Here is a 27092-nt window from a genome sequence, read left to right on the forward strand (position 1 = left end):
TGCGCAGCGCCGGGCCGTCCGTAGCGTAACTGAAGCGGGTTGGGGCAGCGGCAGCCATTTTGTGCCGGGAGCACGGAGGAACAAGACGCTGGTGTCTCCACACTTCACGGGCCCTGGAGCCGACCGAGAGCCCCGCCGTTCCCTCCACCGACGTCCAGCGGGTCTCAGACCCACTGACCAATTCTTCTCCTTTTGTATCCCACCAAAGAAGCGAGGTGGCGCAAAGCGATTCCTCCGAGACCCAGCCGCCCCTGGCTGGACCGTCTCCTCGTACCCCTAGCCCCTCGCCGTCCCCACGGCCGGCTTTCCGCTGCCTTTCTCCCACCCCTCCGGGGGCGATGAGGGGCTTCGGGGACCGGGGCCGCGACCGAGACCGCGGCGGGTAAGGGCGGGGGGGAGTGCAGGCCGGGCCGGGTTTGGGGGGGGTGGGCATGGCATGGGGGCGGGGAGGGGGAAAGCAGTCACCCCGCCGTGGGGGCCTGGCGGGAGGACGGGTGGAGGGCGGCCGTGGGGACGAGTGGGCTATGTTCTGCTTGCGGTACTTGGGAAGCTTTTTCCTCTGGAGTTCTCGTGGGGGGAGCTGGAGATTTCATTAGTACTGTTCTGGCAGCAAGGGGGGGAGGGGTGGGTTGGTTTTCATTATAATTTTTTTTTATTTAGCTTTTCCATCGCTCGTGTGTAACCGTGTGTGCATTGCTTGCAATTTTAAGGCCTGCGTTTTTCTTTCTCCCCTACTCTTAATTTATTTTCTTCCAGCCTCTTTCTCCCTCCCCCTTTCCCTTCATACCCCACCTCCCCCAAGCCACGAAGGTCTCGGCGGCTCTGGCAAGGAGTGGTTGGACACTCTGCCCTTCTGTTTGTCATTGCTCCTTCTGAACTTAGTAGAAAGATGGCAGGCGGTGAAAGATCTTTCTCAGTTGCGCTCCCAGGGTTATCGTTGGAGGAAATGAGATTGAAAATTGCTGCCATGCCGGGGACTTGCATGCTCGGGAGGGTGATCTCGGAGAACATGGCCCTGGACCACACTTAACGAGCTTGGCTAAGCTTGTGCCAAGCTTGTGTAGCAGCCAGACTGGAGCTGTCTCTGTGGCACTGCAGAGGCCTAGAGCTTGATATTCTTTATTATACTATTTAAAGGAAGCCTGACTTGGAAGAGGTTTTTGCAGGTTTTTCTTTTTTTCTTTCTTTTTTCCTTATCCTTTTTTTTTTTTTTCTTCCTAGGGTGGCAACAATAGATACAATGGTATTATAGTATATAACTATTTTGAGACTTGAGGTTCCTCTTCAGGGTTGAAAGTATTAAAAGGTTCATCCCTGGCATTTTTAAAGAGAAAGAAGTGGTTTAGGAGAGGGGCATTTTCTGTCCTTTAGATCACAAGTCGTTAGCCTTCCATTCTCAAGAGTTAACAATAAACACGTTATCTGGGTTCTGTTATTCTTAATGTGGCAGACTAGATCTTGGTTAATGAGTCTTCCCCCCTTTTTTATTTTTCCTTCTTGTTTTTCCTCCTTGCTGGCAAATTCGGGAATATTTTGTTTGTATGTTGCAATACATTTTAACATTTAGTTCCTTGTCATCTGTGGAGAGAGATATAGTTGTATCCTTGTTTTATCTTACACCCACATTTCACACTGTGAAAATAAAAGATAATTTAATTTTTTTCACGGGAGAGTTCTGGTGTTTTTCCACTATGAGATTTCCAGCTCAGCTTAACACAGGGACATTGGAGTAAATGCTTTTGCAAGTCTGAGGTAGTTCAGACACCAGCTGTTTTTGGAGTTTAGGGAGTGAATTTGAGTATGCAGATTTATATACAGTTACTTGAAAGAACACTGTCCAAAGCATTGTCATAGCACTTGACATGCCTTAAAATTTGTGTAATCTTATTTCTGCAAAGACTTTGATTATAGGTGAGTTGTTCTCTTTTAGATCAGGGATTTTGCATAAGTAAAAGGAGCGCCTACATGCTGCTTTATGAAGTTTTTTGACATTTGCATGGAAAATAGTTTCCTTGGCATATTATATCAGAAGCTTTAATGCATTGGGATTCAGGTTGTTATATATGTCTGTTTAAGGTGTGAAAATATTTGTAAGCATTAACAACCCTCATACTTCTAAATAACCTCTATAAAATTTTGGGCTACCTAGGATGTTAGTTAAAAGTTTATCAGCTTTGCAGTGCTGATTCTCTGGTAGGATAAACAAATGCAGGCTTTCTGTTTTCTTCCTGTCAGGAAGGAGTTGTAGGTGACTTTCTTAGAACTGAAAGTTGTACTGTTTTGCTCTGGAATTTAACAAATTCATTCTGTTCTGTCCCAGAAACGATGACACACTTTATTGGAGAAGAATGTTTTGAGTCAGTCTGAATTTCCACTTGAAAAGAGAACTGTTGGCAAATTGGTGGAATAACCATAGATTTCAATCAGCTTAGGTGGAACTGGAATCTTGTTTTACTTGTAATCGGAATGTAAAGTGTCAGTTACTGCCAGTTTAGTGGGTAAACTTCAGCAGAGGCAGCATGTGAGGGCTGCTGCAGGGCTTGCTTCTTTCAGGTCAGCATACAGCCATGTTGTGTATAGGAATGGAAAACTGAAACTATGTGACTTCTATGTAAAATAGATTGATTCTTCCCTCTAGATAGCTGTGGAGGAAATATTCTTAGTACCCAGCTGTTTCGGTGTCCAGTCTTGCAGTCAGTTCTTGAATATGTTTCCTTTGATAAGGAAACTCATTGGCACTTTGAACCTCCGGCTGACTTCAGTGAGACTGTGGGTTTTGTTAGAACTACTTGGATACAGAAATAGTTGTTATTTTGATCTCTTTTTCCTGTTAATACCTTTATTTGAGTTCTGGTTTTTTATTTCTTTCTTAACCACTGTGATTTGTAGTTTTGATTTGGAAGTGATTTCATGAGAGCAAATTTTATTACTGGCCGAACAGGTAGTCTTGTGCTTAAGATAATTCAGAAATTTCTTTCAGATCTTACATATTTTTTACTAGTGGACTCTCTTGGTAAGGTGCAGGCACTTGGGATTTGCTGTCTAAATAAAAGTCTTGTTTTGAACAGGCATTTCTCATAAATGAATGTTTTGCAAAAAGCTGTAGCTTTATTAACCAAAATCTGAACTACTAATAGGACAAAATTTGACCTGATAGCATTTGGAAAAGTACGTTCTGCTGTGTTTGTATGGTACTAATGAAAGAGCTATAACTTTTTGTGGCATTTAAAAATACATAATTTATAATATTTACAGTAAATAATTTTTTATGTCACTCAGTTTTCAGTTACTCTTACAGATTATTGCCAACTCTTTTGTCTAATGCATCATTAGTCATTACAGGTAGTACTTAACCTTCTTAAGTGTATTAAATTAACTGGATGAAGAAAACTTAGGAGAGAAAAAGAGCAGTAACTTCTGAGTAGTTCTGCTAGTTAGCGTTTTTTTTAGCAGAATAAATATTAACTTCTTACTCTCATGAGTCTTCATCAGAAGCATTTGAGAGAGGATATGATTTTTTCTGAGGTACTTTTAAAATTTTTCTTCTGTTTCCCCCCCTCTTAGGCTCTGGTCTAAAAATACTTCTTTTAAAATTTTATTGCTTTGGTTCCAGGATTGCAGATGAACTTGCAGGCTTGGCTGGAACTTGTTTACTTTCTGTTCTTCACTATTATGTTTTTCATTTGAGCCCTACTTCTTGATAAGACAGAGAGAGTGAGACAGTGAAGTAGCTATTTTTGTGTAAAACTAACCATGAGGAAGTTGTGAAGCCATGTTTTAAGTGTACTGTCAGTTTGAAGAAAAGATAAATGCTATAACTGCACCCACAGCGTTGTCCTGAGGGAGGGAACCTTGAGGAACCTAAAGACAGAAAATTTAAGGCAGTGACTTACAAATAACTGTACTGGAAGGAAACTTTAAGGTGGTTTGGGATTTAGAGCTGACTTAGAGTGGGTTTATGTTGTTTCAAGAAGTTGTTTGTCATTATAGTGATTGTTAGAGGGGTGACTTTTGCTAGAATATTGTTCTCATTTGTCAACTTAGGGGGTGGGTAAAGAGTGGAAAATGCTTAAGAAACCTGAAAATTCCAGAGTAATGAATTTTTTTTTTTTTTTTTTTTTTTTTTTGTAACTAACATTGACATTCCCAGGTTTGGAGCAAGTCGTGGAGGTCCTCTTCCTCCGAAGAAATTTGGTAATCCAGGGGAACGTTTACGTAAGAAAAAATGGGATTTAAATGAACTGCCCAAGTTTGAGAAGAATTTTTATGTGGAACATCCAGAAGTGGCCAGGCTTACTCCGGTAAGTTTTCAGGTGCTGTCTGTTCCATTTTGCCTACAACAGAAAATGTGACAAGTGAAAAAATGTGTCCTAAGAAGTCTGGGACTGTGTGTAATAGAACTGTCTCTTTATTAAGTGTGTTTGGTATCTCTGTGCTCTGCAAGATAGTGGTTCTGGTTGTGCTTGATATTTAGCATTAGCAGAGGTGATGCTTCTGCTCTTAGCTGTTTTTATATGAGCTATTTTTCGTTGGTCATTTATAATTCATCATTGTAATGCTTGTCTGGTCTAGCTATTTGTCAGTGTAGACAAGACTTGAAGGAATTGAGAGCTGCAGTACTAGACAGGCCCTGAAAGAACTTAAAATAATGAACTAAGAGTGGCAGAAATACATGAAAGGAATACAGGGTTTTTCAAAATGATGGATCCAGTTTGCCAGTATACTGCTTTGAATTTGGGTCCATCTTTCTGAAACACTGTATTTCATCATAATAGTAATTCAAGCTGAAGGAGGCCATGGAAGATCTCTAGTTTAATCCTCTGATCAGAGCAGAGTTATCTACAAAAGTAGAGCAGGTTCTTTAGTGCTTTGTCCTTTTGAATTTGAAATATCCTCTCTGGGTGATGTCCCAGGGCTTAATTTTTCTCATGGTATTTCCCCCCCATATAATTATTTGCAATATTTCCTCTATAGTGACCCGTCAAATAGTAGTTAAATCCCCCTGTTAGTCTTCTCTTTGCCAAGCTAAACAAATCCAGTGCTCTTGGTCTTTCTTTGTACTGCCTGCACTTCAGCCTCTAGCTCTCTCCCCGTAATTGTATAAACAATGCCCATCTTACATTGGTGGCTCAAAAGTGGATGCGATACTTTGTGTTTATTCTGTAGATACAGTAATTTCCCCTTCCTACCCAGCTTACGTCTGGAGTCTTTTTTCCGCTCTTTAATGTATTTTTATATTTATAAATTTAGATATTTCATTCTTAACATGACAATGCAAACAAACAAAATGTTATTATCCAGTTATATAGACTTACAAATCTTCATGTGAAATATTAATGAGATACTTGTGTGGTATAAAGGAAATCATGCACTGGCTTTTCAAAAAGAACTTGAATTACTGAATCACAGTTAGCATCAGCTGCTGTAGGTGTGTTTGCCTTAGCTAACTAAAAAGGCTTTTCACATTTTTATCAGAAGTTGTGTTTTTTTTTTTTTTTTTACCTTTTTATTCAAGCTCAATAGATGTTCATGAACAATAAATTTATTGCTTTGGATAAAGTGTGCGTTTGGGATTGTATCTATTTTTTTTAATGAGCATTAGAATAAGGTCATGAATTGTGGAGGCTTGTTGCAAAGTGCAGTTGAACGTGCATGATAATCGAGAAAAAGATAAAACGCTTTTCTACTGCTAAAATTACATATACAGACATTTCAGAAATAATTGAAGAGTTCCATGATTAAAAAAATCGTGAGGTCTTAGGTATCATTATGATGATGCCTGGTCTTCTTTCATGCAGAAAAAAGTGCTGATTCTGAAAATATTCGAGGCAGCATTTGAGTTGCAAGTTGTCCCACGAGAGCTCTGTATTTAGCCACCTCTGGAATGTGTTAATTGAAGGATGGGGACTGCCCTGCTTTCTGCTTGTTTGTAGTATATTAGGGTCTGTTTACTTTGTTCTTAGGACTGTCACATAAACTACATTGCTTATCTGGTCCTCTACTTTTAATAACTTTTGCAACTGTTGATAATTTCTAGCCTCTGGAAGAAGAGTAGAATTATTACAAAAATATTTCAAGACACTTTTTGTTAAAAAGGGCTTGTTGGATGAAGACAGAGGCATTGGTCCTTCTGGGCTATATAGAGAGGTCATGCCTCTGGAGACTGAAGAAGCTATGTGGTAACTCAGTCTCAGACTCCTTCAGAAAGCAGTCCTTTCTAGATATCTGTTTCACATTTCTCTAAGCTGTTAGCTAGAAGTGTGAAGTGAGTTAATAGTTATAATCATGTGCTTTAAGTCCCAGCTGACATATGGCATTTGTCTTTGTTTCCCCCCCCGCCCCCCGTCCAATAGTATGAAGTTGAAGAATTGCGAAGAAAGAAAGAGATAACAATTAGAGGAATGGAAGGCTGCCCCAAGCCGGTGTTTGCCTTCCACCAGTGTAGCTTTCCGCGTAAGTATTTTACCATTCTTTAAGATAATGAGGATTACTTGAAAACAATAACTGTTTAGACCTGTTCTGTGTCTTAAAAGATCTTCTGAAGCCTTGATTATCCTTTAAGAAATTTTTAAATTTCTTAGAGTATGTGATGGATGCCTTGATGGACCAGAACTTCACGGAACCCACTCCAATCCAGTGCCAAGGCTTTCCTCTAGCCCTCAGTGGTCGTGATATGGTGGGCATTGCGCAGACTGGCTCTGGGAAGACACTAGCTGTATGTATTCTTCCCTTTTATTTATGCAGTTAATATTCCTAGTCGCTTTGCAGAAATTACCCTTGCCTACTTGTTAGTAGTTTTTGGGCTTCTCAGTACTACAAGCATAAAGTGAGATAGTTACATGTTTTCAAATCTTACTTTATTGCATCATGAGTGATACTTAAGTCTCGACTAGCCTGCCTTATTCACAGGCATGTATTTTGCGTACATTTTCTGTTTGAATGCATAATCACTTCTCCTTGGTCTGTGCTTACCTTGTGATTTAAAAAAATAGTAAGTGCTTTTTAGCATACTTGTTTTCTTAACTATGCAAGTCAAAATACAAAAAAGTTGATTCTTCAAGGTATACATTAATTTTATCTGCAGTGGTTAAGGAGGCATTTTATCCTTTATGAAAAACATTGGTTAGAGCCAGGGTTGCTCAGTTCTGCTAACTGAAACTCCAAATTTAAATGAGCTTTCCTTTCAGAGATGCTGAGCAGCTATATTTTGTGCTTATGTCAAAGCAAATGTGGTTGGTCAGCAGGTCTGAAAATCTTCTGTTGGATAGCGTTTTCTGGTTTTGCAGGATCCTGGGTTTTAGATAGCCAAGGTTTCTTGCTGTCCCTCACATCAGGTCTTGGCTTCTTGAAGGGGTCTTTGGCTAAGTGGGCTGTTGCCATGATCCACTTGTCATGTCAGGTGGTCGTTGGCATTGCATCTTGAAGTCCTGTGCCTTGACTTAAAGTTCTTCTGTTTCAGTACTTGTTGCCTGCAATTGTTCACATCAACCACCAGCCATATTTGGAGAGAGGGGATGGCCCAATTGTAAGTGCTTGTCATTTGTCTTCCTTTTTGTGTGTATGACATGGTATTGTTAATGAAATGTGCGCTTTGTTTAATTGGTATTTCAAAATAGTAGGTGGAGAAATGTTTACTATCACAGTGTGATGAACATCCCACTCATTAGTTAAAATTCTGTGCAATTGCTGACATAGTCTAAAGATACTTAAATGTTTTAGCTAATGAAGAGCAGATGGTCCATCTTTGCTTATGGTATCTGTGGAGCCATTAAATTTGAGATGTGTGTGCAGCTTGGCTATCCTAAATCGATTTCTTTTGCAGTGTCTGGTTCTAGCACCTACTCGAGAGTTGGCCCAGCAGGTGCAGCAGGTAGCTGATGATTATGGCAAGTGTTCAAGACTGAAGAGTACCTGCATATATGGAGGAGCACCCAAAGGTCCTCAAATCAGAGATCTAGAAAGAGGTAATTTTAAAATAGCTGTGTGCAGTTTCTGGTGGAGGGAGGTGGTGTTGTAAAATCTCTGTTTAAAAAAAAAAAAAAAAATCTCCTTAAAACCTGTTTGGAAGGGCTTATGTGTGGGCGAGTGGCTATCTCTCCAGTTGCAATGATAGTTCATGAGGTAGTTTGCTTCTTTGTAGTATAGTGACTTCAACTTCAGATATTAAATTTCCTTTCTGTTTTCTCTTTGAACTTGTGGAGATCATCAGGATATAGGAAGGAGAAAAAGGAAACTTACAAGAAAGATAACAGGTTATTTTGAGGAAATGCAGTAGCAGCAAGTTTAAGGATTTTTTTTTTTAAAAAAAAAACAGGTTTCAAGTTTTCTGCTGAGGCTTGTTCAAATAATCAAACTTAATTTCTGAATGTATAGAAACTTCTTAAGACAATGGGATTTGGTGGTTTTGGGTTTTTGTTTGTTTGGGGGGGGTTGCATTTTTGTTTGTTTTTTCATGGTTGTTTTCTTGTTGTTCATTTGTTCTCAAGCACTAAGCTGTATTTCTGTTCATGTATCTCATAACATTCTGTAAGTGCCTTTTCTGTACTTAGCAAGGGACTGGAGTTGGTAATGATGAGGAACCATGGTTCTGCAGCAACCACTGTACCACAGTAGTGCTCAAGCAACCTAACCTTCAAGGCTAGTTACACATCATTTCAAATGCAGAAATGTGCTGATGGCTTTCATCTTCACTAGATAAATAATAGAATTACGTGGAAAGATATAAGAAGTATTATAAAGTTAAGCATATATATATATATATATATATCTACTAAAGAAATCAGAAAATTTTACTTACCACTGCAGGTTGCAGAGTCATTGTTGAAAACTGCAGTAATGAGATAAAGATATGCATCTTAGAAGGCTGTGGGATAGCTCTGTTCGAGAAAATGGTAGTGCATGGCAATTCAAAAGTAGCATTTTCAGTGGAAGAGTCAAATGAAGAGGCATGTTACATGAAGTTACACAAAGAGACCTTGGGAGGACCAGCTTGGTGGGGTTTTGCATGCCTTTCTGGAGTACTCTGAAACAGGTGTTCTGATGTGGGCATGCTAAGTACTTTCAGTCGTTTCAGGTGTTACTTTGGATGATTTCTTAGTATTTTCTGCAGCAAAGATTATCGAGTAGTTAAGAGTCCAGAAAACTTTTTTTTTCTCAATTGTGATCTTTGGGGTATTTAGTGAATTTACTTTAGAGGAATACATCATTGACCACGGAGACTGCAGTTTATTCAGTCCCCCGGCAGACGAGTCGCCATTAGAAACCTAATCTTGTGTGAGCTTTATAGAAACTAGCAGCGTGCCCATCTCTGTCAGCTCCGAGGATTCCAAGTTGACACAGACAAAAAATATGGGTTGCCACAAAACACTCTGCAAGTGCAGTGTTGAGAAAGGTATTGGGGTTTTGGTGTTTTTCACCCTGCTGCTTCCCTAAACTTACCTTCTTTGGACGTTTCAGTGCCACTGAAGGACTTGCCTGTAAGATTTGGGAATTGGTGGAAACCAGTCTGTCCTTTTAGGAAATGTATAAATTGCCATACCTGATACTAGTTTGTGAATATTTGAGTTCCATTTCTGTGCTAACAAATACAGGCAGGATGGTTGCCTGTCACCATTGGTGCGTAATTACTCAGTATTAAAGCCCATGTTTTGGCTTTATATATTTAAAAAAAAAAAAAAAGTGGAAGTAGTTTAACCTGTATAGCAAGAGGAGCACTTCATGTTTGATTAAAATGGGAAGTTTAGCTGGAATTGGCTCTTATTTTTCTAGAGAGCTCTCTAGACTGCATAGTTCTGGATGAAGGTGGGTCAGACTTGAGTAGAAACTTATTTTACTTCTGATTTTTGGACAACTCTTCACAGGTGTTTTCTGACAGTAAGCTTTTAGCTTCTGTACTGCATTTATTATTCTAATGGCACTGTAACAGTAATTTCAGAATGGAAAAAAAAAAGAAACTAGGGCTTCTACTGAAATGACTCAATCTTGGGAACGAATGAGGGTGGTGCTGCTTTTTTTCAAAAACTATTTTGCTCTGGAAGGTGATTCATTCAGACTAAAAATACCAATTGACATTCAAATGAAGAGCCTTACTCTTTTTTCCTCGTTCTGTTTTGAAGGTGTGGAGATCTGCATTGCTACACCAGGCCGCTTGATTGATTTCCTTGAGGCAGGAAAGACCAACCTTCGTCGGTGTACGTACCTGGTGCTGGATGAAGCAGATAGGATGTTGGACATGGGATTTGAACCCCAAATTCGTAAAATTGTTGACCAGATAAGGGTGCGTGTACCTTGTAAAAGGACAGCCTCCTTTGGTTTCCCATTCAAGTCCAGTACTTAAAATCTCTTTTCCATTTTTCTTAGCCTGACAGACAGACTCTGATGTGGAGTGCCACCTGGCCAAAAGAAGTGCGCCAGCTCGCTGAGGACTTCCTGCAGGACTATGTTCAGATCAATGTGGGAAACCTGGAACTGAGTGCCAACCACAATATCCTGCAGATAGTGGATGTATGCATGGAAAGTGAGAAAGACCACAAGTAAGCTGATTTTCCTGCCATTTCTTTTTTATGTGAATTCTGAATAGTGAAGTTACTTGTAGTGTTGTTTAACCTTTGAATGTTATAAAACAAGTGACTCCTGTAATTAACTAATCAATTGCGTATATTCTAACCACACTGTTGTACAATACACCTAAATTCTGTGTGATACTGACTTATCTATGTGGATGTATGTTGTGTATGTTATCAACATAAACTGAGAGAGTGCTCCTTGTGTACGTGGATATACATCTTAGCTTTTATGTCTCTTTTAGACTGATACAACTGATGGAAGAAATCATGGCAGAGAAGGAAAACAAAACTATCATCTTTGTGGAGACAAAGAGGCGATGTGATGATCTCACTCGAAGAATGCGCAGAGATGGGTGATTAGCTTCCCCCCTCCCTCCTCTTGTTTCTAGTGGGAAACAGAAATTGTTATCAAAATCAGGAAGGGTTAAATGTCCGTGATGCTATTGCTGGGAACAACTTGTCTGTTCTTTTCCTGTCTGAATTGAGTCTTGGTTTCCTAGAAGATTCCAGTCCCTCAGAGCATTAGTGCAAGAGGGAGTATTTGTAAAGCTGGGCAGCTTTTAGTGTATCAGGATACAGATGCACTGATTGGGACTGTGTCAATACAGCAAATGTGACTTGGTTTAGATGGTTGTTTATGTAGGTAGTGGGTTTAACATGGAGGAAACAAACCAGTATATGTGCTAGGTAGAGGCCGGAAGAGGATAGGGAATAAAATATTTCCGAAGTCTTCTATTTTGTTTTCTTTCTCCTGAAATGTCAATAGAGCTTCCTTTTGCCTTTAAGGTATGGTATGTACTTTCTGTCTATACTAATGTGCATCTCTGTTTGGCAGTTGGCCAGCTATGTGTATCCATGGAGACAAGAGTCAGCCAGAGAGAGATTGGGTGCTTAATGGTGAGTCCATCACTGAGGGGAGAATAATTTGGGCTGCTGTACCTAATTTACTGAGACGTGTTTTTCTTTGCTTTTTTTTTTCTCTATTCCAAATAGATACATTTCACAAGAACTCCTTTTACCTTTGTATTGTTAATTTTGGTACTTGTAATTGCCTTTTTTTTTTTTTCATTTGACAAAGACACAGTGAGACAATTGCTTAACCCAGAGAGCTGGATTTTGAAAAATAGTTGGCACCTTGTATCTGACTCGGTGGGGTTTCTGACATTGACCCTTCTTACCGGGATTGTGGAAAATAAGTATTTAGTGTAAATCAAGTTCAGGTAACTTTATCTTTTTGAAAAAAATTACTTCATAGCATGCTTTATTTTGCAGAGTTTCGTTCTGGAAAGGCTCCTATCCTCATTGCTACCGACGTTGCATCTCGTGGGCTAGGTTTGTACACATAGACCACTCTTGCCTACTGCTGCATATTTTTCTTCTTTGGACTGAAATATGTTTTCTTTAAAAAAAAAAAAATTCAAAGCGTGATTTTCCCCCACATGTGAAATACGTTTTTTAACATTAATCTTTTTTTTTTCTTTCATATTCAAAGTCTCTTCCTGCTCCTAATGAACAGGCTTTGGTCTGCAGCAAGGCCTAGGCATGACCAATCGATCGCCAAGAGGGAGAAGAGACGTCCAATTATGCAACCCAACCCTTCCACCACACTCACTTCTTCCCCAAATCCAGCTTTTGATGCTGGATGATAGGGATGGATTGCTCTCAGTTCAGAGCGTGCCAGATTAAAGTTCAAGTAGGAAGTTGTGGGAGAGATTTCAACAGCCAATAGCTAATATTCTCCCCGTATGACACACCACAGATTTGAACATACCAACCCCAGTGTACACGCATGTTTACGCCACAGATGTATTCACATCTGAGAAAGCACTGCTCCAGACTTTGATCTTGACGTGTAACCTTCCCTCCTCTGTGTTCCTTCTAGGCAGGACCACTGAGATTATATATGGTCTTTAACATCATGTGACCCAAACATATAATTGAATCAAAATTGCACAGCTCTATTCTCTTGGTATGAAAATGATCTGTCTGGATGCATCAGTTGTGCCCCCTTTTTTAATAAGCATATTTGTATAGTGAAACACTCTGTGCCAAGTAAGCACAGTCCTTATACATCTAGAAGAGGAGGATGACTTCTGAAGTGCTCCGAGTTTGATAATGGACATTGAATATTGCCCCCTCCCTGAGTCTGGTAGCAGATAAACTACTTGGGGGTTGATGTCTCATTGTAGTAAATTTTAGATAATACTATTGCAAGTCGTTGCAAATAAGCTCAGAAAAATCTCTAGCTGTTAAAATCCTCATGTATCTGAGCTCTTTTTTACGTGCTGAAAGGGTGGCTGTGCTGTGCATCATATGGTCACTTTAATACAGGCAGACCATTACTAGACTTGGCAGCCTTTGTTCACACAACCTTCACCCCTCCTTCCCCTCCCCCTCAAAAAACATCCAACACTTCCTCAGAGAGGTGATTATATGGACTTCAGTCTCTGCCCTCTAGGGTCATGTCTGGACCTGTGCAGTTAGAACTTGGGCCTGTTGGGAGAAGGGACTGAGGCCTGAAACCAGTTTATATGAAAGAGAGCTGCTTTATGGAGCAGCATTTTTTAAACAGGCTTGCTATGTGCTGGTAGCTTCTTTGTGCATCTTGCCTAGACATTTAAAACAGCCTCACCACCTCAAAAAAAAATAAAACCAACTGACACTCCCCTTGCAAAAGTACTCAATTGGAATACACTTCAGAAAACAGTCTCCCCACTTCCCATCCTCCACTTCACCTGAGCTAAGGGGGAAAGGTACCAGAGTCTGTTTCTTGTTACTGAACAACATCTCTGCTTGTTTTGGGGCCCTGAGTTTGCTGCTTCTTAAAATAAGTCACTTAACTGGCAAACTTCTGGACGACTTCCTCCAAGATCCTGGCAAGTGAAGGCTTCTACCTAAATAACATAACACAGGGGCGCGCGCCTTTTGGCTGAGTCACCAGGGCTTTCCCTCTTCCTAATGGAACACTGGTTTCAAAAAAGCTGCTTCCAGGTAAGTTCCGAGTCCCGTAACGACTTCTTTGTGATAATTCCCTGGAGTGAGGTCCTCTCTCTGCACTGATTTTTTTTTTTTTTTTTTACTTTATTTTTTTGTTCAGTCTATTAAACTAAAAACATTGAATTTGTTTTGTTTTGTTTTCTTTAACAGAAGCTTTGATATCAGCTGCAGATCATTCTCAGTGCAGGGGTTGGGGCACATCTACATTGGTGGTCTAAACAGCTCTCTAGACTGGCATGTTTGCTAGTTTATGTTTCTCCTGATAAATTATCAGAGACTGTCGGGTACCATAAGGTATTCTGATGGTCTGACAAAGGGAATGTTTACCCGGTAGCTGTCAAAAATGATCTACAGTTTCAGTTCTTGATCCTGCTACATTATCTTCTAAAAGCGCAGGAAGATTGTGAATGTGTGCAAGTACTTTGGAGCATGCTAGACTGGAGGAGCCGAGTCTTGCTCTGGTCTTCGTTCAGCAAGCTGCGTGCTCTACCAGGACCACTGTCTAGCCTGGAAATCACCGCTTGCATTTTCCTGCCTCCCCATTCTTCCCACTCCTCCCCAGTCAAGTCAGTTCCGTCTGCATCAGTAGCTAGAAATTCCCTGTGCTTTCTGCTGGGAAAGCATGTCCTCGTATCCTCTGTGGTAACTCAAGTCACTTTGCTACTGATGAATGTGCAAAACGGGACTGACTGAGGATCACGTACCCTACAGCTTGTCAGACTAGTTACACCCTGCCTGTGAAGATGCAATCTGTCACACGTACCCCTCTCTTTACTTCACTTTCCCCTTTATAAAGAAACTGTTGCATCAAGGACCCTAGCTGGAGACTCGCGCAGCCCCCTGTGAAACCTGCCTTCTCACTCCCTTTTTTTGGTGTGATTCAGGACTTTGGAGTCAGCAAAGACTGAGGAGCCCCCCCTTTGCTGTAATAAGAAACAGACGTAAAGTCCCCCTCTTGTCACTACAACCCTCTTGTTTTTATTTTTCCTATAACCCCTTTGAAATTGATGCAGTCTGGGCAATAGATGCAGCCTGACCCTTTGGATGTAATTTTTTGTATCTTCATTTTTTTGACAATTGCCCCCAAGAGCCCCGAATAGGGGACAAAAAGCGTTGGAGGACCTGAAACTTTTACCTGAACCCAGGTTCTCCGGCGCTTCACAACCAAATGGGGCAACAGAGAAGCGTCTAAGCCAGTTCACAGAGCGAGCGTGTGTGGGGACTTCTCGCTGCCACGGACCCTTGATGCATGCTCCCCGCGCTCCAGTGGTCCCGTGTCAGAGGGCGGAGTTTTCGAAAGGAGGCCGCCAAAAATAAAAGGCAAAGAGACGGGATCGGCTGCAGCGGTTTCCCACAGGAGGAGGGAGTGTGCATCGGTCTGGTAACAAACAGAGAATGTTTCTCTATTTAAAACAACAACAAAAAAAAAGGAATCACAAAAATCTGTGTTTTATTTTGGATATTTTCAGAATATTCTTAAAATGCAGATTTTAAATTTTTTTTTTTTAATGAGCTGTCAGGGCATTTACTGTAATACCATGCTTTAGGTGCTTCTGGTACTTGAGGTGGTTTCACTGAAGTGTTACACTAACATTTACTTTGTTTCTGTCCCAAAAGTTTGTGAAGTCTGTCTTCATGTAAGAGACACGGTTTTGATCTCCTAAATTTTAATAAGCAATTTTGATAATTTCATTTCCTGCTTCCCTCTGACACTAGAAGTAGGGAATTGCTAATGCAACTCAGGATTGTCCAAATTACAAAAGCTTGCCAGAACTGGATGGAACAGCACAGTGAAATGTTAGTGCAATGCATTCTGGTGATAACTAGAAAGCTGAGTTAAGATATTATAGGTCTGAATAATTTTTAATGAGTTGGCTGAATAATAATGCAATTGGAGTGTCTTAAGCTGTAGGCTAGGGAAAGTACTTCACTGTATTTTTATTAGGCTTATAATAGTAAATATTTTTAAGATTGCCTTTTATTTCATGTTGCCAAGTGGAAGGTAAGTGATCTCATTACTGTTAGTATTTGTTAGACTTCTCCCAACAGAGTAAAAGCTGCACCAGGGCAGTTCTGCCCTTCTTCCACCCCAGTTTGCTCTGTCTGATGGTGGCATTTTCACTTCTTTAAAAGAAAAAAAAAAAAAGTATGGAATTCAATTAGCTCATTCACAACTCTTGGTGTCTTTGACACAGGAAGACAAATGCATTCCAGGGAGGATGAATTTGAGTGCAGGGCAAAACTGCTTTAAAACTGCCGCTTTTTTTCAGGACACTGATCTTTGTTCCTGATGATCTTAAATTTGAGCCTTCTACTCTTTTGGGATGAGTCTGTCTTGTATTTATTCCATGCAATTACTAACTTTTGTATTTTTTTTCTTATTACTGTCACCTGCATTCGTGCTCCCCACCTTTCGTTGGCACGTCCTCTCTTCTTCTCCCCTTTCCTCAACCCCACCCCTTCACTGTGCTTCGCACCTGGGCACTTCACAAGATGTGGAAGATGTTAAATTTGTGATAAACTACGACTACCCGAACAGCTCTGAAGATTATGTGCACCGTATTGGCCGTACCGCACGTAGTACCAACAAAGGTACTGCCTACACCTTCTTCACACCAGGAAACCTGAAACAAGCCAGGGAGCTTATCAAAGTGTTGGAAGAAGCCAATCAAGCCATCAATCCGAAACTGATGCAGCTTGTGGACCACAGAGGAGGAGGAGGTGGTGGTGGAGGTAAAGGCACATGGGGAAAGGGCTACACAGGGAATAGGGTCCCCATTTTGAGGGAGGGAAGGTTAGATAAGGGTAGAAGAATAGTAGGCCCAAGTCTGAGGTAGCACACAGTACATGAGTAATAAAACTGTTTCATAGGTGTAGTATTTCTGTCCAAAAGAGGTAGTCCACTGTTCTGCCTTAGCTAGAAAGTTTGGGATTTTTGTCTTTTTTTTTTAATTTATTTTTTTATTTCTGATAAGGTCATCACAGAACTAATTTGCTTGAATTAATGATTCTGTGATTCCTTTCAGTTCCTACCTAAACACAGACAACAGGGTGTACGTGCATGCACATGCAAAACTGAAATCACAAAAGGGATACACTGACTTTTGCCTTCAGGGACTGAGACTACTTTTCCTCCAATTCCCTGAAGCAGTAGTGAATTTCATTATATTTCTGAGTTAGTTCTGAATTTCTTTTGTTTCTGAGCACACGCCTTAGGAACCCTTTTTGAACTTCATATTTACACCTTGAACAAAACAAAGAGATGGATGTAGGGAAGTTATAGTCAGTCAAGAGAACTTGCTCCTTGTGGGCAAAATTGTGGTTGTAGAATGGGGAGGAAGGGTGGTAATAATTGTACCAGAGTTCATCATTTAAAACTTGTTCATGGTACTAAATCTTAATATATCCATCGCCAGGAGGTCGTTCTCGTTACCGAACGAGCAGTTCGGTAAACAACCCTAACCTGATGTACCAGGAGGAGTGTGACAGGAGGCTCCGGGGAGTGAAAGAGGGCCGGAGAGACTCGGGTGGCTTCAGAGACCGTGAGCGTGGTGACAGTTATGCCAACGGAGCCAACAAGACCTATGGCAGTGCCTACGGGAGCCCAAATTCTGCTTTTGGGGCAGCGCAGAGCCAGTATGGTTACGCTCAAGGGAGCTATGGAGCAGCTGCCTATGGCACGAGTGGCTATGGCACTGCAGAGTACAGTGCTAGTGGCTATGGTGCCAGCACCACAGCTGCCACCGCTGGGAGAACCTCACAGAGCACTACCCAACAGCAGTATGCAGGGATGGTGGGGCGCTCGGGCCAGCAGCCACAGCCGCTCATGTCACAACAGTTTCCGCAGCCCCCTGGCACTAGCGTGATGGGCTATATGGGACAGACTGCCACCTACCAGTATCCGCCCCCTCCCCCACCCCCACCCCCCTCCCGCAAATGAGACCACTCCCCCATCTGGTGGTGACCAGTGTAGACCTCTTGCATTTAAAGGAACCTTTTCTTTCTCTTCTTTCCTATTGTGATGTCTCTCATGCAGGTTAGACTTAGAATTCACCATTCAGATCCCTCAAGCCCATTGAAAATGGCCCTCAGTCCACATTACTGACCCTGTCCTCTTTTTCTTTTGTTTTTTTTTAAGAGATATATATAGTTGACTGGAAAATTTATTAATTTTTTTGTCTTGCATGTTGAGGAAATTTCAAATCTTATTTTCTCTAAAAGAAATGGGTATAAGGCAGATAGGTCCCAGCTTGATCATCTTGGTGTCTAAGGTTTGTGTGAAAACTTGCTTTTGAGAGGTGAAAGTTTCTATTCTGTAACATGTTAACTTAATTTCAGGAAGTATCAAGAGAGGTGGGAAACTTTGGGGAGCCAAGAGCACTTCATTTAAAATGATAAATGCAAGGGAGCAATGCTCACTTCTAATCTTAATTTTTTTTTTTTTTTTATAAAAGCTCACTAGTATTACTTGTAATATATCGTAGGTGACTTTCTATAGGAAAACTCTGCTCACTTTTCTGAGCTGGGCAGTGTTCAGAGTAATGCTCCAGGTACAATGTTGGTATTTGCTGCAACTCTGGAAGCAGCGGCCCCATCTTCTGGTACTTGTAGCAGCCTGCAGTAAGGAAGCTGGGATTGAAACCCCAGTGTCAGAGACCAAACCTGTCTTGGATTTGATACCTGAAAACCAGATAGTCACTGTAGGTACCACTGCTACAATGTTTAGCCAAGTAAGTTCTTTCCCTACGATTGTAAAATTGCAGAATTGCAAATGTGTGGAACCTGGTTATCCTTAAATTAGTTTCTGCTCTCAAATTCCTGTTGAGTTTATTGAGAGAAATCTTATTTGAGAGCCTAGAAACTAAACAGAACAGAGAGGGTGAACAGCGTATCTTGTTTGTCCGTGAACAAACTACCTTTTGCCATGGGTAGTGCTTTGAATTCTGCTGCAGTGAATAAAACGTGACAGAGTTTTCCACACTTTACTTTAAGAGGTTTGAATAGGGTGGGCTGGGGGGAGGGCAAGGGGAGGAAGGGAAGAGGGGGATATTGCCTGGAATCTCCTTTTCATGAGGTAAGCAGTGAGCTGGTTAGTGCATCTTGATTCTGAAGCTTTTTTCTTTTGTACCTTGCTCTGACTATTGCTTTTCTTGGCTTTTGAGTGCATTTCCCCGCTTCATTGGTCCTTTTGAGCTGAGCTCTCGCAGGTAGGTAGCATTTTAGAAAATGTTAGAGAAGAGTGAAATTTTAGTAAATACGTAAATAAAACTTGTTTGTTTTACTGGCTAAGGTGGGTGTGAGGGGGGGGTTCCCCTTTAGTAAAGCATGTTGTTGACTTGTTATTTCTAATACCAGACGGTTCAGAGACAGTAGATGATAACAGGAGTTGGCTGCTCTTGATCCGATAATATGACAGAAGAATGGATACATCTCCTGGTTTGTGAGGCATTTTCTTTGTATTACAAGAATGCAGGGTATTATTTTTATTTTGTTTTTTCTTCTGTTGGTGTTTTGCATGTGGATGACCAAGGTAGCCTGCTCCTTCTGTAGGAGAGTGGCACTTCTTAGAGCCCAAGAAAAGAGTTTGCTTATACAGAAGTGATTTACTTTTTCAATTTAATTTCTTCCCATAGTAAAATTTTGGGGGACGAATGTGCTTTTTTTTTTTTTTTTTTTTTGTGCGATACACAGGTAGGTTGCTGACACAGAGGGAAAAGGGAGAGAGATCTTCCAGAACTTTGGTTCCCTCATCCCATCTTCTAATTCCAGTGCTTGGACGGGAAGTTCCTTTGCTTGTGTTCAGTGAAAGCCAGAAGCATTTTGTTTATCCAGGCACTGACCTGTCTTTGGCCTCCCTCACAAGCAAACGTGTAACTGTTTTGGGGACTTTTTTGTTGTGGTTTTTTTTTGTTTTTTTTTGTTTTTTTAATTTTTAATTTACGAGTTCAAATGCAGAAATGTGTTTGAGGGGTGCAGGGGTAGGACATATCACTGACTGGCTTTATAAAGGGTCTCTGGACCGCCAAAGCTGCCTTACAGTCTGCTATAGCTTTCACTTGTTTTTGGGAGAGGACTTGTGCACGTGTAAACACATACGCCAAGTCTTGCGGTGCTTTATTGCCATTGAGGTCAGCGGAAGCCCGGGGTCTCGGTTCAGTTCAGAGTGTTAACCAGACTGCTGAATCCATGAACGCACCATGGCACGTGCTGCCCCGTCCCACCTGGTGCTTGCTGCTCTGTTCTGTATACCAGCTGGAGAGCCCATGTTGATAAAGCATATTAACTTCTAGTATCGTTTGCATTGTTTTCAATCTGTAAAAGCTTGTGGGAGTGTCAGATAAGTTGGGTGTCTCCTCCCCTCCCACTTCCTGAAGCAATTTACTGTTTGGACTTCTCTGAACAATGGAAGGGTTAGTGGCTTTGTGTGGGATCAGCTGCTTGTTTCACACACCTGCTGGTCTCTGAACACATTCCTGTTGTATTAATGAAGACTTGAATTGAGAGATCCATAGATCTGTGGTGTTCAGACACAGGATACTAAGAGCTATGTTACTATTCTTAGTTTGTAAATTGTCCTTTTGATACCATCTTGTTTTCTTTTGTAGGTATAAATAAAAACACTGTTGTCAATAAATTGTGAACTTTGTTTTTATTTTTGGAGTGTAAAACCATCTTTGCCCCTGTTCTTCCCAGTTCTTAAAAAAAAAAAGTCAAATTCAAGGAGTTGGAAACACCTGTTGGCAACCCACCGGATTTTAATTGAAATGATCCCCATTTATAGACCATGAGGAACTGCTGTCACTGAAAGTGAGTGGGGAGGGTGTTTGAATACCTGTGGAACTGGAAGATTCATGTCAGCTAAAGGGAATGTATTGCTCCTGAATGTTATGGGATTTTAATAGAATTAGGGGATCAGACAGAGTTAACTTCCAGGGGGATTTTAGTTCATACAGAGTTGAAGTAATAGTTCGTTCCATCTGCTGTGTGAAATGGGTCAGTGGACCTTGTGCACGGTATCACACTTAGTACTACTATGTTCCCTTTACTGTGGGCACTCATTGGAAGTCTAAAGGTAGTGACAGTTTCCCCTGTACTCCTTGTGCTGCCTCAGGATCAGGGTGGAGCCGTGTTTTGGAGGCAGATGCTGGGAAGAGCTGAGAGAGAATCATTTGCACTACTTCAGTATTGGCCAGCACTACTTACTAGCACCAAATTCAAGTAAAAAGAAATAAAAAAGAGGGAAAGTCTCATGCAGGTGAAAAGCGCATCAGCTTTCCAGGCCTCGCTGTCTTCCTCGCGCTGGAATGGGACACAGCCGAGCCATCCCTTGGTGAAAAAGGGCCAGGAGAGGAAAGCCGTGGTCTTAAGAGCTGCATCTTCGGCATCTCTGGTGTGGTATTGTGGAAATGTCTTCAAACAGGCATGGGGAGACTTAACTTCTTGCCCTTCAGGACTGTGCAAAGAGAAAGAGAAGGTAATGAATGAACTTGGCATAATTAAACTGTTCCATTGTTTCAACAAGTATTTTTCTGAACTTGTAGCAGGTTGCTACATTTGCAAATGGCAATGAAATTATGGCTGTGGAATGGACCTTCTTAGGCATCCTCCATGTGCTGCTGTAGCTGGTAGAAGCAGAGCTGTGCTCTCTTGGGGTCACAGCTGCTTGTCCTCTGTTACGACTGTACACTAAGCTCTGGAGAATCCTGCTCGTTGTGGAAGGAGCATCTTTAGTGAGAAGGGTGAAATTAAGGAACCCCGAGAAAAGAAAAGGGTTTATGTGATCCTTGATGGGAGATAACCACTACAAAAGTGCTTCTAAGGGGGCAAACTCCCTAAATTTATTTTTTTCTTCATCATGCTGAAGGAAAAGGTTCTTGTTTCCTCTTCCATGGTTACTCTTTGTCATGTGTGACCCCTCTTAAATTCCCCATTTTTTCTTAATGATGTCAAATGGAGTCTGCTGTTTTACTCTCACTGCTTTCTGCCCCTTGCTCCTTTGAATAGAGAACTTGACCTGAATAAATGATCTGTGGCTGAACCCCCTGAGCCTTCCACACTCCATCTGATGAAAAGCTGGGATGGGAAGGCCTCTTAGAAATACCAGGAGCCCATAGGCTTGAGTGAGGTGGATGGAGAAGGGTCTGCCCTGGCCATGTGGTGGTCGGTGTGGAGTCCAGCTGGTGGCCTGGTACTGGTGGTGCACCCCAGGGGCAGTGGGGAGCTGGGTCCAGTACTGCTCAAGGTCTTTGTTTGATGCCAGAGGAAAGGGCAGAGTATGCCCTTAGTAATTTGCTGATGATGCACAGCGAGGGGGAGTGGCTGATGGGGTCAGAGGGACTGTGCCAGGCTGGAGAAATGTACTGGTGGGGACCTCATGAAGATCAGCAAAGAGAAATGCCACATCCTGCTCCTGGGCTGAAGCAATCTCATGCACCAGTACATGCTGGGCACTGCCCAGCTGGAAAGCAGCTTGGCAGAAGAGGCCCTGGGTGTGCTGGTGGACACCAAGTTGAAGATGAGCCATGACTGTATCCTCATGGCAAAGAATGCAAACAGCTTATTGAGCTGCATCGCTGGTGGGTTGAGGGAGGCTGTCCTTCAGCTCTGCTTAGCCCTGGTGAGGCCACAGCCAGAGTGCTGTGTCCAGCTCTGGGCTCTCCAGTCCAGGAGAGAGGAACATCCTGGAGCAAGTCCAGAAGGACCACGGGAATGATGAAGGGACTCAAGTATCTGATGTGAGAGCGGAGTGCTCAACCTGGGGAAGACTGAGGGGGATCTTCTCTGTGTGTATAAGTGCATGAGAGCGGGAGTAAAGGAGACAGAGCCAGACTGCTCAGTGGTGACCAGTGATGGGTCAATGGGAAATTCCACTTTAGAATAAATGTTGCTAGTGAGGGTGATCAGACATGGGCACAGGTTGCTCAGAGAGGCTGTGGTGCCTCCATTCTGGAGCTCCTCAAAACCTGACTGGACAGGACCTTGAAGAACCTGCTCTGGGTGACCCTGCTGGGAGCAGGGGGGTGGGTTAGATGATCCTCCTCAGTTGCTTCCAACCTCAGCTGTTCTGTGAAACAGAAGCTTTTGGGAGCTTTCAGGTCCCTGTGTTAAACAGAAAGGAGCTCATCTAGTTTTGAAAACAAGATAAAGAGAAGTTACATTCTATAAAAATCCCTTTATAATGCTTTGGTATAGGCTCTGAAATCTTATTAAATACATTGCTTTATGTAACGCCTCTTTGCCTTTTTTTTTTCAGCATCGCTGCCCTTTTGTCTGAGCTCTTCTGTGTTAGAAATGTCTTGAAAAGATGGGTTTTCTGCAAAAGTGTAAGATGCAACCTGCTATAATGTTGCTGGTTTTCATAAATGTCTGCAAAGCATTTGCATATCTTCAGTCACCTTTTCTCTCCCATGATCCAGAACGGTTGTGCAAAATTAAAAAGAAAAAATAATAGGCAATTCTGTTCCTGCTGTGATGTCCCAGGGATTAATGTTTGTTCTTCTGCCTCCCGTATCATCTAAATTTTGCAGCTTTATCACTAGCGATGTGAGACTGAAAGCCAGCAGTTGTTTTTTTTCCCCCTTTTGTTCCACAATCCGCAACCACAAAGGGTATGGATTTCTGACAAAATACAGAAGGACATGGGACACATTCATCGAGTGAAGCTAAAATGGGAATTAGTTAAAAAAAAAAATTAAAAAGGAATTGACGTGGAGCACCTTGATGGCAGCTTCACAAAGTACTTTTCTGGCTACAAAAATGTTTTAATGACAGAAGGAAGTCTTAATCTGCCAAGGCCAGCCACCTGCTCAGTGCTCCTGTCACCTCTCTGTCAGCAGGTAGATTGCATGAAGCCACCAAAGATCCATCCCTCAAGCGCAGGCTGTCACTGCTGCTTTTGGCAGGCTAGTTCGGGAGTGTGGAGGAAGAAAATATTTGTTTGCTCAGCTAGATTTCATCAAATTCTACCCTCCTCAACAGAGAAGTGCTTTAAAGCATACTTCAGCCTCAGCAAGCCGTGGCGTGTTCTACCAGATTTAATACCCTTGATGCAATTGGTAGCTCTGGTCTGCAGCCGTTTACCAAAGCAGAAGTGGAAGGGGTGTCTGATTTGGGGAAACAGAGATGTTTTGTCCGTGCAGATGCCTGTCTTCCTACAGAATAAGTTTTTGGGAACGTTACATCTTTTCCGTCAAAAGAAAAAGTAGGCTTAATAATATCTCCATATGTCTGCGGTTGCTTTCTGAGGTACATCGTCTGCCTACAGTTATTTCCACCACCACCCCCCCCCAAAGTTTTTCTGCGTGATTCATAATCTTTCAAAATGTGCGTAGAATTGAATATATCTCAACTGTTAACTTCCCAAGGTGAGGTTAAACCAAACTTAGCTTTGGGGTAATTTCTACTTTGTTGTGGAGATAACCCACGTTAATTCAACAACTAGAGTTTTTTTTTAAATGCATTTTAGGTGGACAATGTGCATTGCAAATACAACAAAGAATAAAGTTATGTGAGGGTTCATGTGTGGCGAGCTGCAGCTCCACCATACATTGTAGGAGTGCTGAATGAACATTTTGGATTTATACCAACCCCTTCACCTACCTTTGGTAACGTAGAGATAGAAGAAGTCACAGTAGAAGATGGTTTGTACCACCCCAGAAACTACAGCAATCTGGTCGTAGAAATTCTCTGTGTAGTAGCGCCAGACCCAGTTGGCAATGTAAAGAGCACGGTAGAGGCCCAGGAAGAAAAGGTAGTGCGTCGTGATGGTCTCTGCTTCCCCCGTCTTGCTGATCATGAAGAGCTGGGGAAGGATAGCCACGGACTCCAGGTAGATGGAGAAGGTCCAGAGTATCTGTGAGACACAAAACGAAGCTATGGAGAGTCTTGGTGCTGCTTAACACGTGTTAGGAGCCAAAGGTTTTCATTTGGGACAGCACTGATGAGTAGTGCTGCTGGTGTCAGGGGAGATGAGCCTGCTGTGCTGTGACAGGGAGAAGACCACACTGAACTGCTCTGTAGATGGTAGGGTCTTCAGGGCCAGCCCGCCTTGCCTTTCCTGCCTGCTCTTCTGCTGTTAAAAACCTCAGCCATTCAATGTGCTGCTAACTCTGCTGCCTGGTGTCAGGCTGCTGCTTCCCCTCCCCTCTCCTGCCCCATGTTTTCCTTACCTCCAAGGGGGTGAAGCTGTAGTTCTCCAGAAACGACAGGCCCGTGACAGGGACCAGCAGGAATTCAAGGCGAAAGGAGTCATTCTCGCTGTCAAACGTTTTCCGGAATTTCACGTAGATCATGTACACAGTGACATAGGCACAAATCAAAAAGATGACCTAGAGGAGGGAGGGAGACAGAAAGACCTTAACCGGAATTGCACCTTCTGTGGCCAAAGAGAGAAAGGCTTTGCCAAAGTAAAGACCTGTTAACCTTGTTCTGGTGGGGACGTGCCAAGGTGAGATGGTGGTGAACGCTTCTTCTGTACTGGCTTGTGAACTGATTTCTGCTGGAGATACTCTAGTGGTCAACTGAAGATTGCCCAACCATGAGGATCACACTTGTTTGAGCCCTCTAGGGCTCTCTGTGAAGAGGCTGGTTTGGTGGTAGCCATTGGTTAATGCTCCTGCTGCGCAAGGGCACCCGGGCTTGATTCATGACCTCTCTTTCTGGTTTTGATGGTACTAAATGTGATGGGCTCAGCTCGCTCACTGACTGCGGGGAGGGGATTTTTTTGGCCAGTGAATGGCCAGTGGCACCAAAAGAAGCATCTTTATTCACCTTTCCTGTGTATAAGCCCCTGTAGCATGAGTGACAGGTGAAGAAAATGGAATTGCTCCTTCTTCCCTCTGACTGAAAACTTAGTGACCACATACCCTCCCTGAGAAACCATGGTGAGCTGAGGGGAACCTCTGCCTCTGCGCTGCTCTCTCCTTACCTTCATCACAGTGTTATAGACAGAGAAGAAGGTAGTGAACAGGTCCAGATAGCGGGTTGTGAAGACAAGGGCGAAAAGAATCTGACTCTTCCCAGAGATACCTGTGTGGCAGGGAGAAGAAAGGAAGGTAAGGCAGGTGAGAGGAAAGACCTTTACAATGGTGGTTCCCCCTTATGCCTTTGGAAGTGTTTGTATATGTGCGTGTTGCTTTGTGAGCCTGCTCCGGCACGTAGGTGCTGTGGCAGTTCTAGACCTACCCTAGGACTGGCCGGAGTCTTCCAAGTAATGAGGCAGGCTCCTGATGACACTCCTGAGCCTCGCCTTGGGTTGTAGGGGCTGGCACTTGATGGGCAACTTCACTTCTTTGGCCAATTCAATCCTTACTGTCATCAAAATGCCTTTCTCTTCCCTCCCTTGCCCCTCCCTCACCTGCTCACCTCGGCAATGGGTTGTGTGACATGACATCTGCTACACCAGGGATCAGGGAGCCCAGGGGCCCTGATGGAGCTTTGTCACCGCTGGCAGGGAGATGCAGTCAGACCCACCTATTTCTCTACCTGTGACAGTGGCCGTGGTGCCGCAGCTCAGCCACACAGCCTCCTGGGGAAGAAACTACGCACTCTGAGCAAAGTCCTCCTCTGGGAAGCTGCTGCCCTGATCTCACACAGGGCTGGGGCAGCCTCTGGTACCTGCCCACCCGCTGGCTGCCCTACAGCACCTTTCTCTCGAGGTCATCGGTTTTGGTGCTGCCACAACTTTTCACAATCATTTTCCACCTCCCTCTGGCCTTGCTGCCTTTCCCTTTCCTTCACCGTCTCGCCACCAACACCTGCGTGAGGCCGTGCGCCTTGCCACATCACATCCTTCCACCGCAGCCCTCTTATCCTGCCAGGGAGACCTCCCAGAGGAGGCTGTCTTCCCTCAGTGAGCCCACTGGTGAGGGCTGCCAGCTTGCCTGGGCTGTTGGTAGCCCTTTTGGCACCCATTTCACTTGCACCTCTCACCGAGAAGAGCCCCCCCTCCTTCCCTGGGGTACAAGAGCACTCACCAGCGCAGGACTTGGACTTTTGCATCTTCACCAGGAGGATGATGATGGCCAGCAAGTGGGAGATGTCCCCCAGGATGCGGAAGATGTTCATGGTGCTGGGGGAGCTCCTCTGGGGCAAGGAGACCAAAGGTGCTTTCTGCGGGTGGGGGGAGTGCAGGCAGGGAGTGTTTCACCGCTGATCCTCGTCCAAGCCGACACTCTCCTCCAGCTCAACTTTCGTTTTTTTCCCCGAGTATGGATCCCACTCTTCTAGCAGAGAAAAGTTCAGGCTCCCCTCACCCCTCGTCACAAGCACTTTTCCCCTGCCAGGCGCTCAAGCTGGACGTCCCTCTTGCTCACTTTTCCCCCAAGGTGAGTTTTCTCTCCTCCCAACCCCAGGGCCTTTCTCTCCCTGCTCCAGGCCAAAAGTTGGGGTTTGTCCCCCAGAGAGCCCCAGGCTGAGCCTCCTGAGCAGCCCCGAGCCAGCGCTGGGTGACGGTGACGTGGCTCCTGGCTGGCCGGGGAGGAGAGAGAGGAGGAGGCGGAGGCGGGAATAACTGCGCTCTTTTTCCCGTTT

The 27092-nt window shown here is 43.1% G+C and overlaps 2 protein-coding genes across 2 annotated transcripts; one reads left to right on the forward strand and one right to left on the reverse strand.

Moving 5' to 3' along the window:
• Window positions 1–49: 49 nt before the first annotated feature.
• DDX17 (DEAD-box helicase 17) lies at window positions 50–20196 on the forward strand. Its single transcript, XM_065832231.2, has 13 exons — window positions 50–382; window positions 4151–4301; window positions 6354–6453; window positions 6582–6715; window positions 7460–7525; window positions 7823–7964; window positions 10116–10276; window positions 10360–10532; window positions 10808–10918; window positions 11401–11462; window positions 11838–11897; window positions 16056–16295; window positions 16979–20196. The coding sequence occupies exons 1-13, from the start codon at window positions 339–341 to the stop codon at window positions 17500–17502; spliced, it is 1968 nt and encodes a 655-aa protein (XP_065688303.1). The 5' UTR covers window positions 50–338; the 3' UTR covers window positions 17503–20196.
• Window positions 20195–27055, reverse strand: KDELR3 (KDEL endoplasmic reticulum protein retention receptor 3). Its single transcript, XM_065843726.2, has 5 exons — window positions 26537–27055; window positions 25489–25589; window positions 24731–24889; window positions 24162–24414; window positions 20195–21015 (listed from the first exon to the last, which is right to left on the reverse strand). The coding sequence occupies exons 1-5, from the start codon at window positions 26625–26627 to the stop codon at window positions 20975–20977; spliced, it is 645 nt and encodes a 214-aa protein (XP_065699798.1). The 5' UTR covers window positions 26628–27055; the 3' UTR covers window positions 20195–20974.
• Between the last annotated feature and the right edge of the window lie 37 nt (window positions 27056–27092).

Source organism: Patagioenas fasciata, chromosome 1, assembly GCF_037038585.1.
Source record: "Patagioenas fasciata isolate bPatFas1 chromosome 1, bPatFas1.hap1, whole genome shotgun sequence".
In the NCBI taxonomy this organism is placed as follows: Eukaryota; Metazoa; Chordata; class Aves; order Columbiformes; family Columbidae; genus Patagioenas; species Patagioenas fasciata.

Bases quoted from the DNA above. Each gene is read 5' to 3' on its own strand.
- DDX17 (XM_065832231.2), top strand. From the start codon at position 339: ATGAGGGGCTTCGGGGACCGGGGCCGCGACCGAGACCGCGGCGG. The intron at 383-4,150 runs GTAAGGGCGGGG...TGACATTCCCAG, and splicing joins CGCGACCGAGACCGCGGCGG to GTTTGGAGCAAGTCGTGGAG. The intron at 7,526-7,822 runs GTAAGTGCTTGT...TTTCTTTTGCAG, and splicing joins AGAGAGGGGATGGCCCAATT to TGTCTGGTTCTAGCACCTAC.
- KDELR3 (XM_065843726.2), bottom strand. From the start codon at position 26,627: ATGAACATCTTCCGCATCCTGGGGGACATCTCCCACTTGCTGGCCATC. The intron at 25,590-26,536 runs GTGAGTGCTCTT...CCTGCCACACAG, and splicing joins AAAGTCCAAGTCCTGCGCTG to GTATCTCTGGGAAGAGTCAG. The intron at 24,415-24,730 runs GTAAGGAAAACA...TGTGTCTCACAG, and splicing joins ACAGCTTCACCCCCTTGGAG to ATACTCTGGACCTTCTCCAT.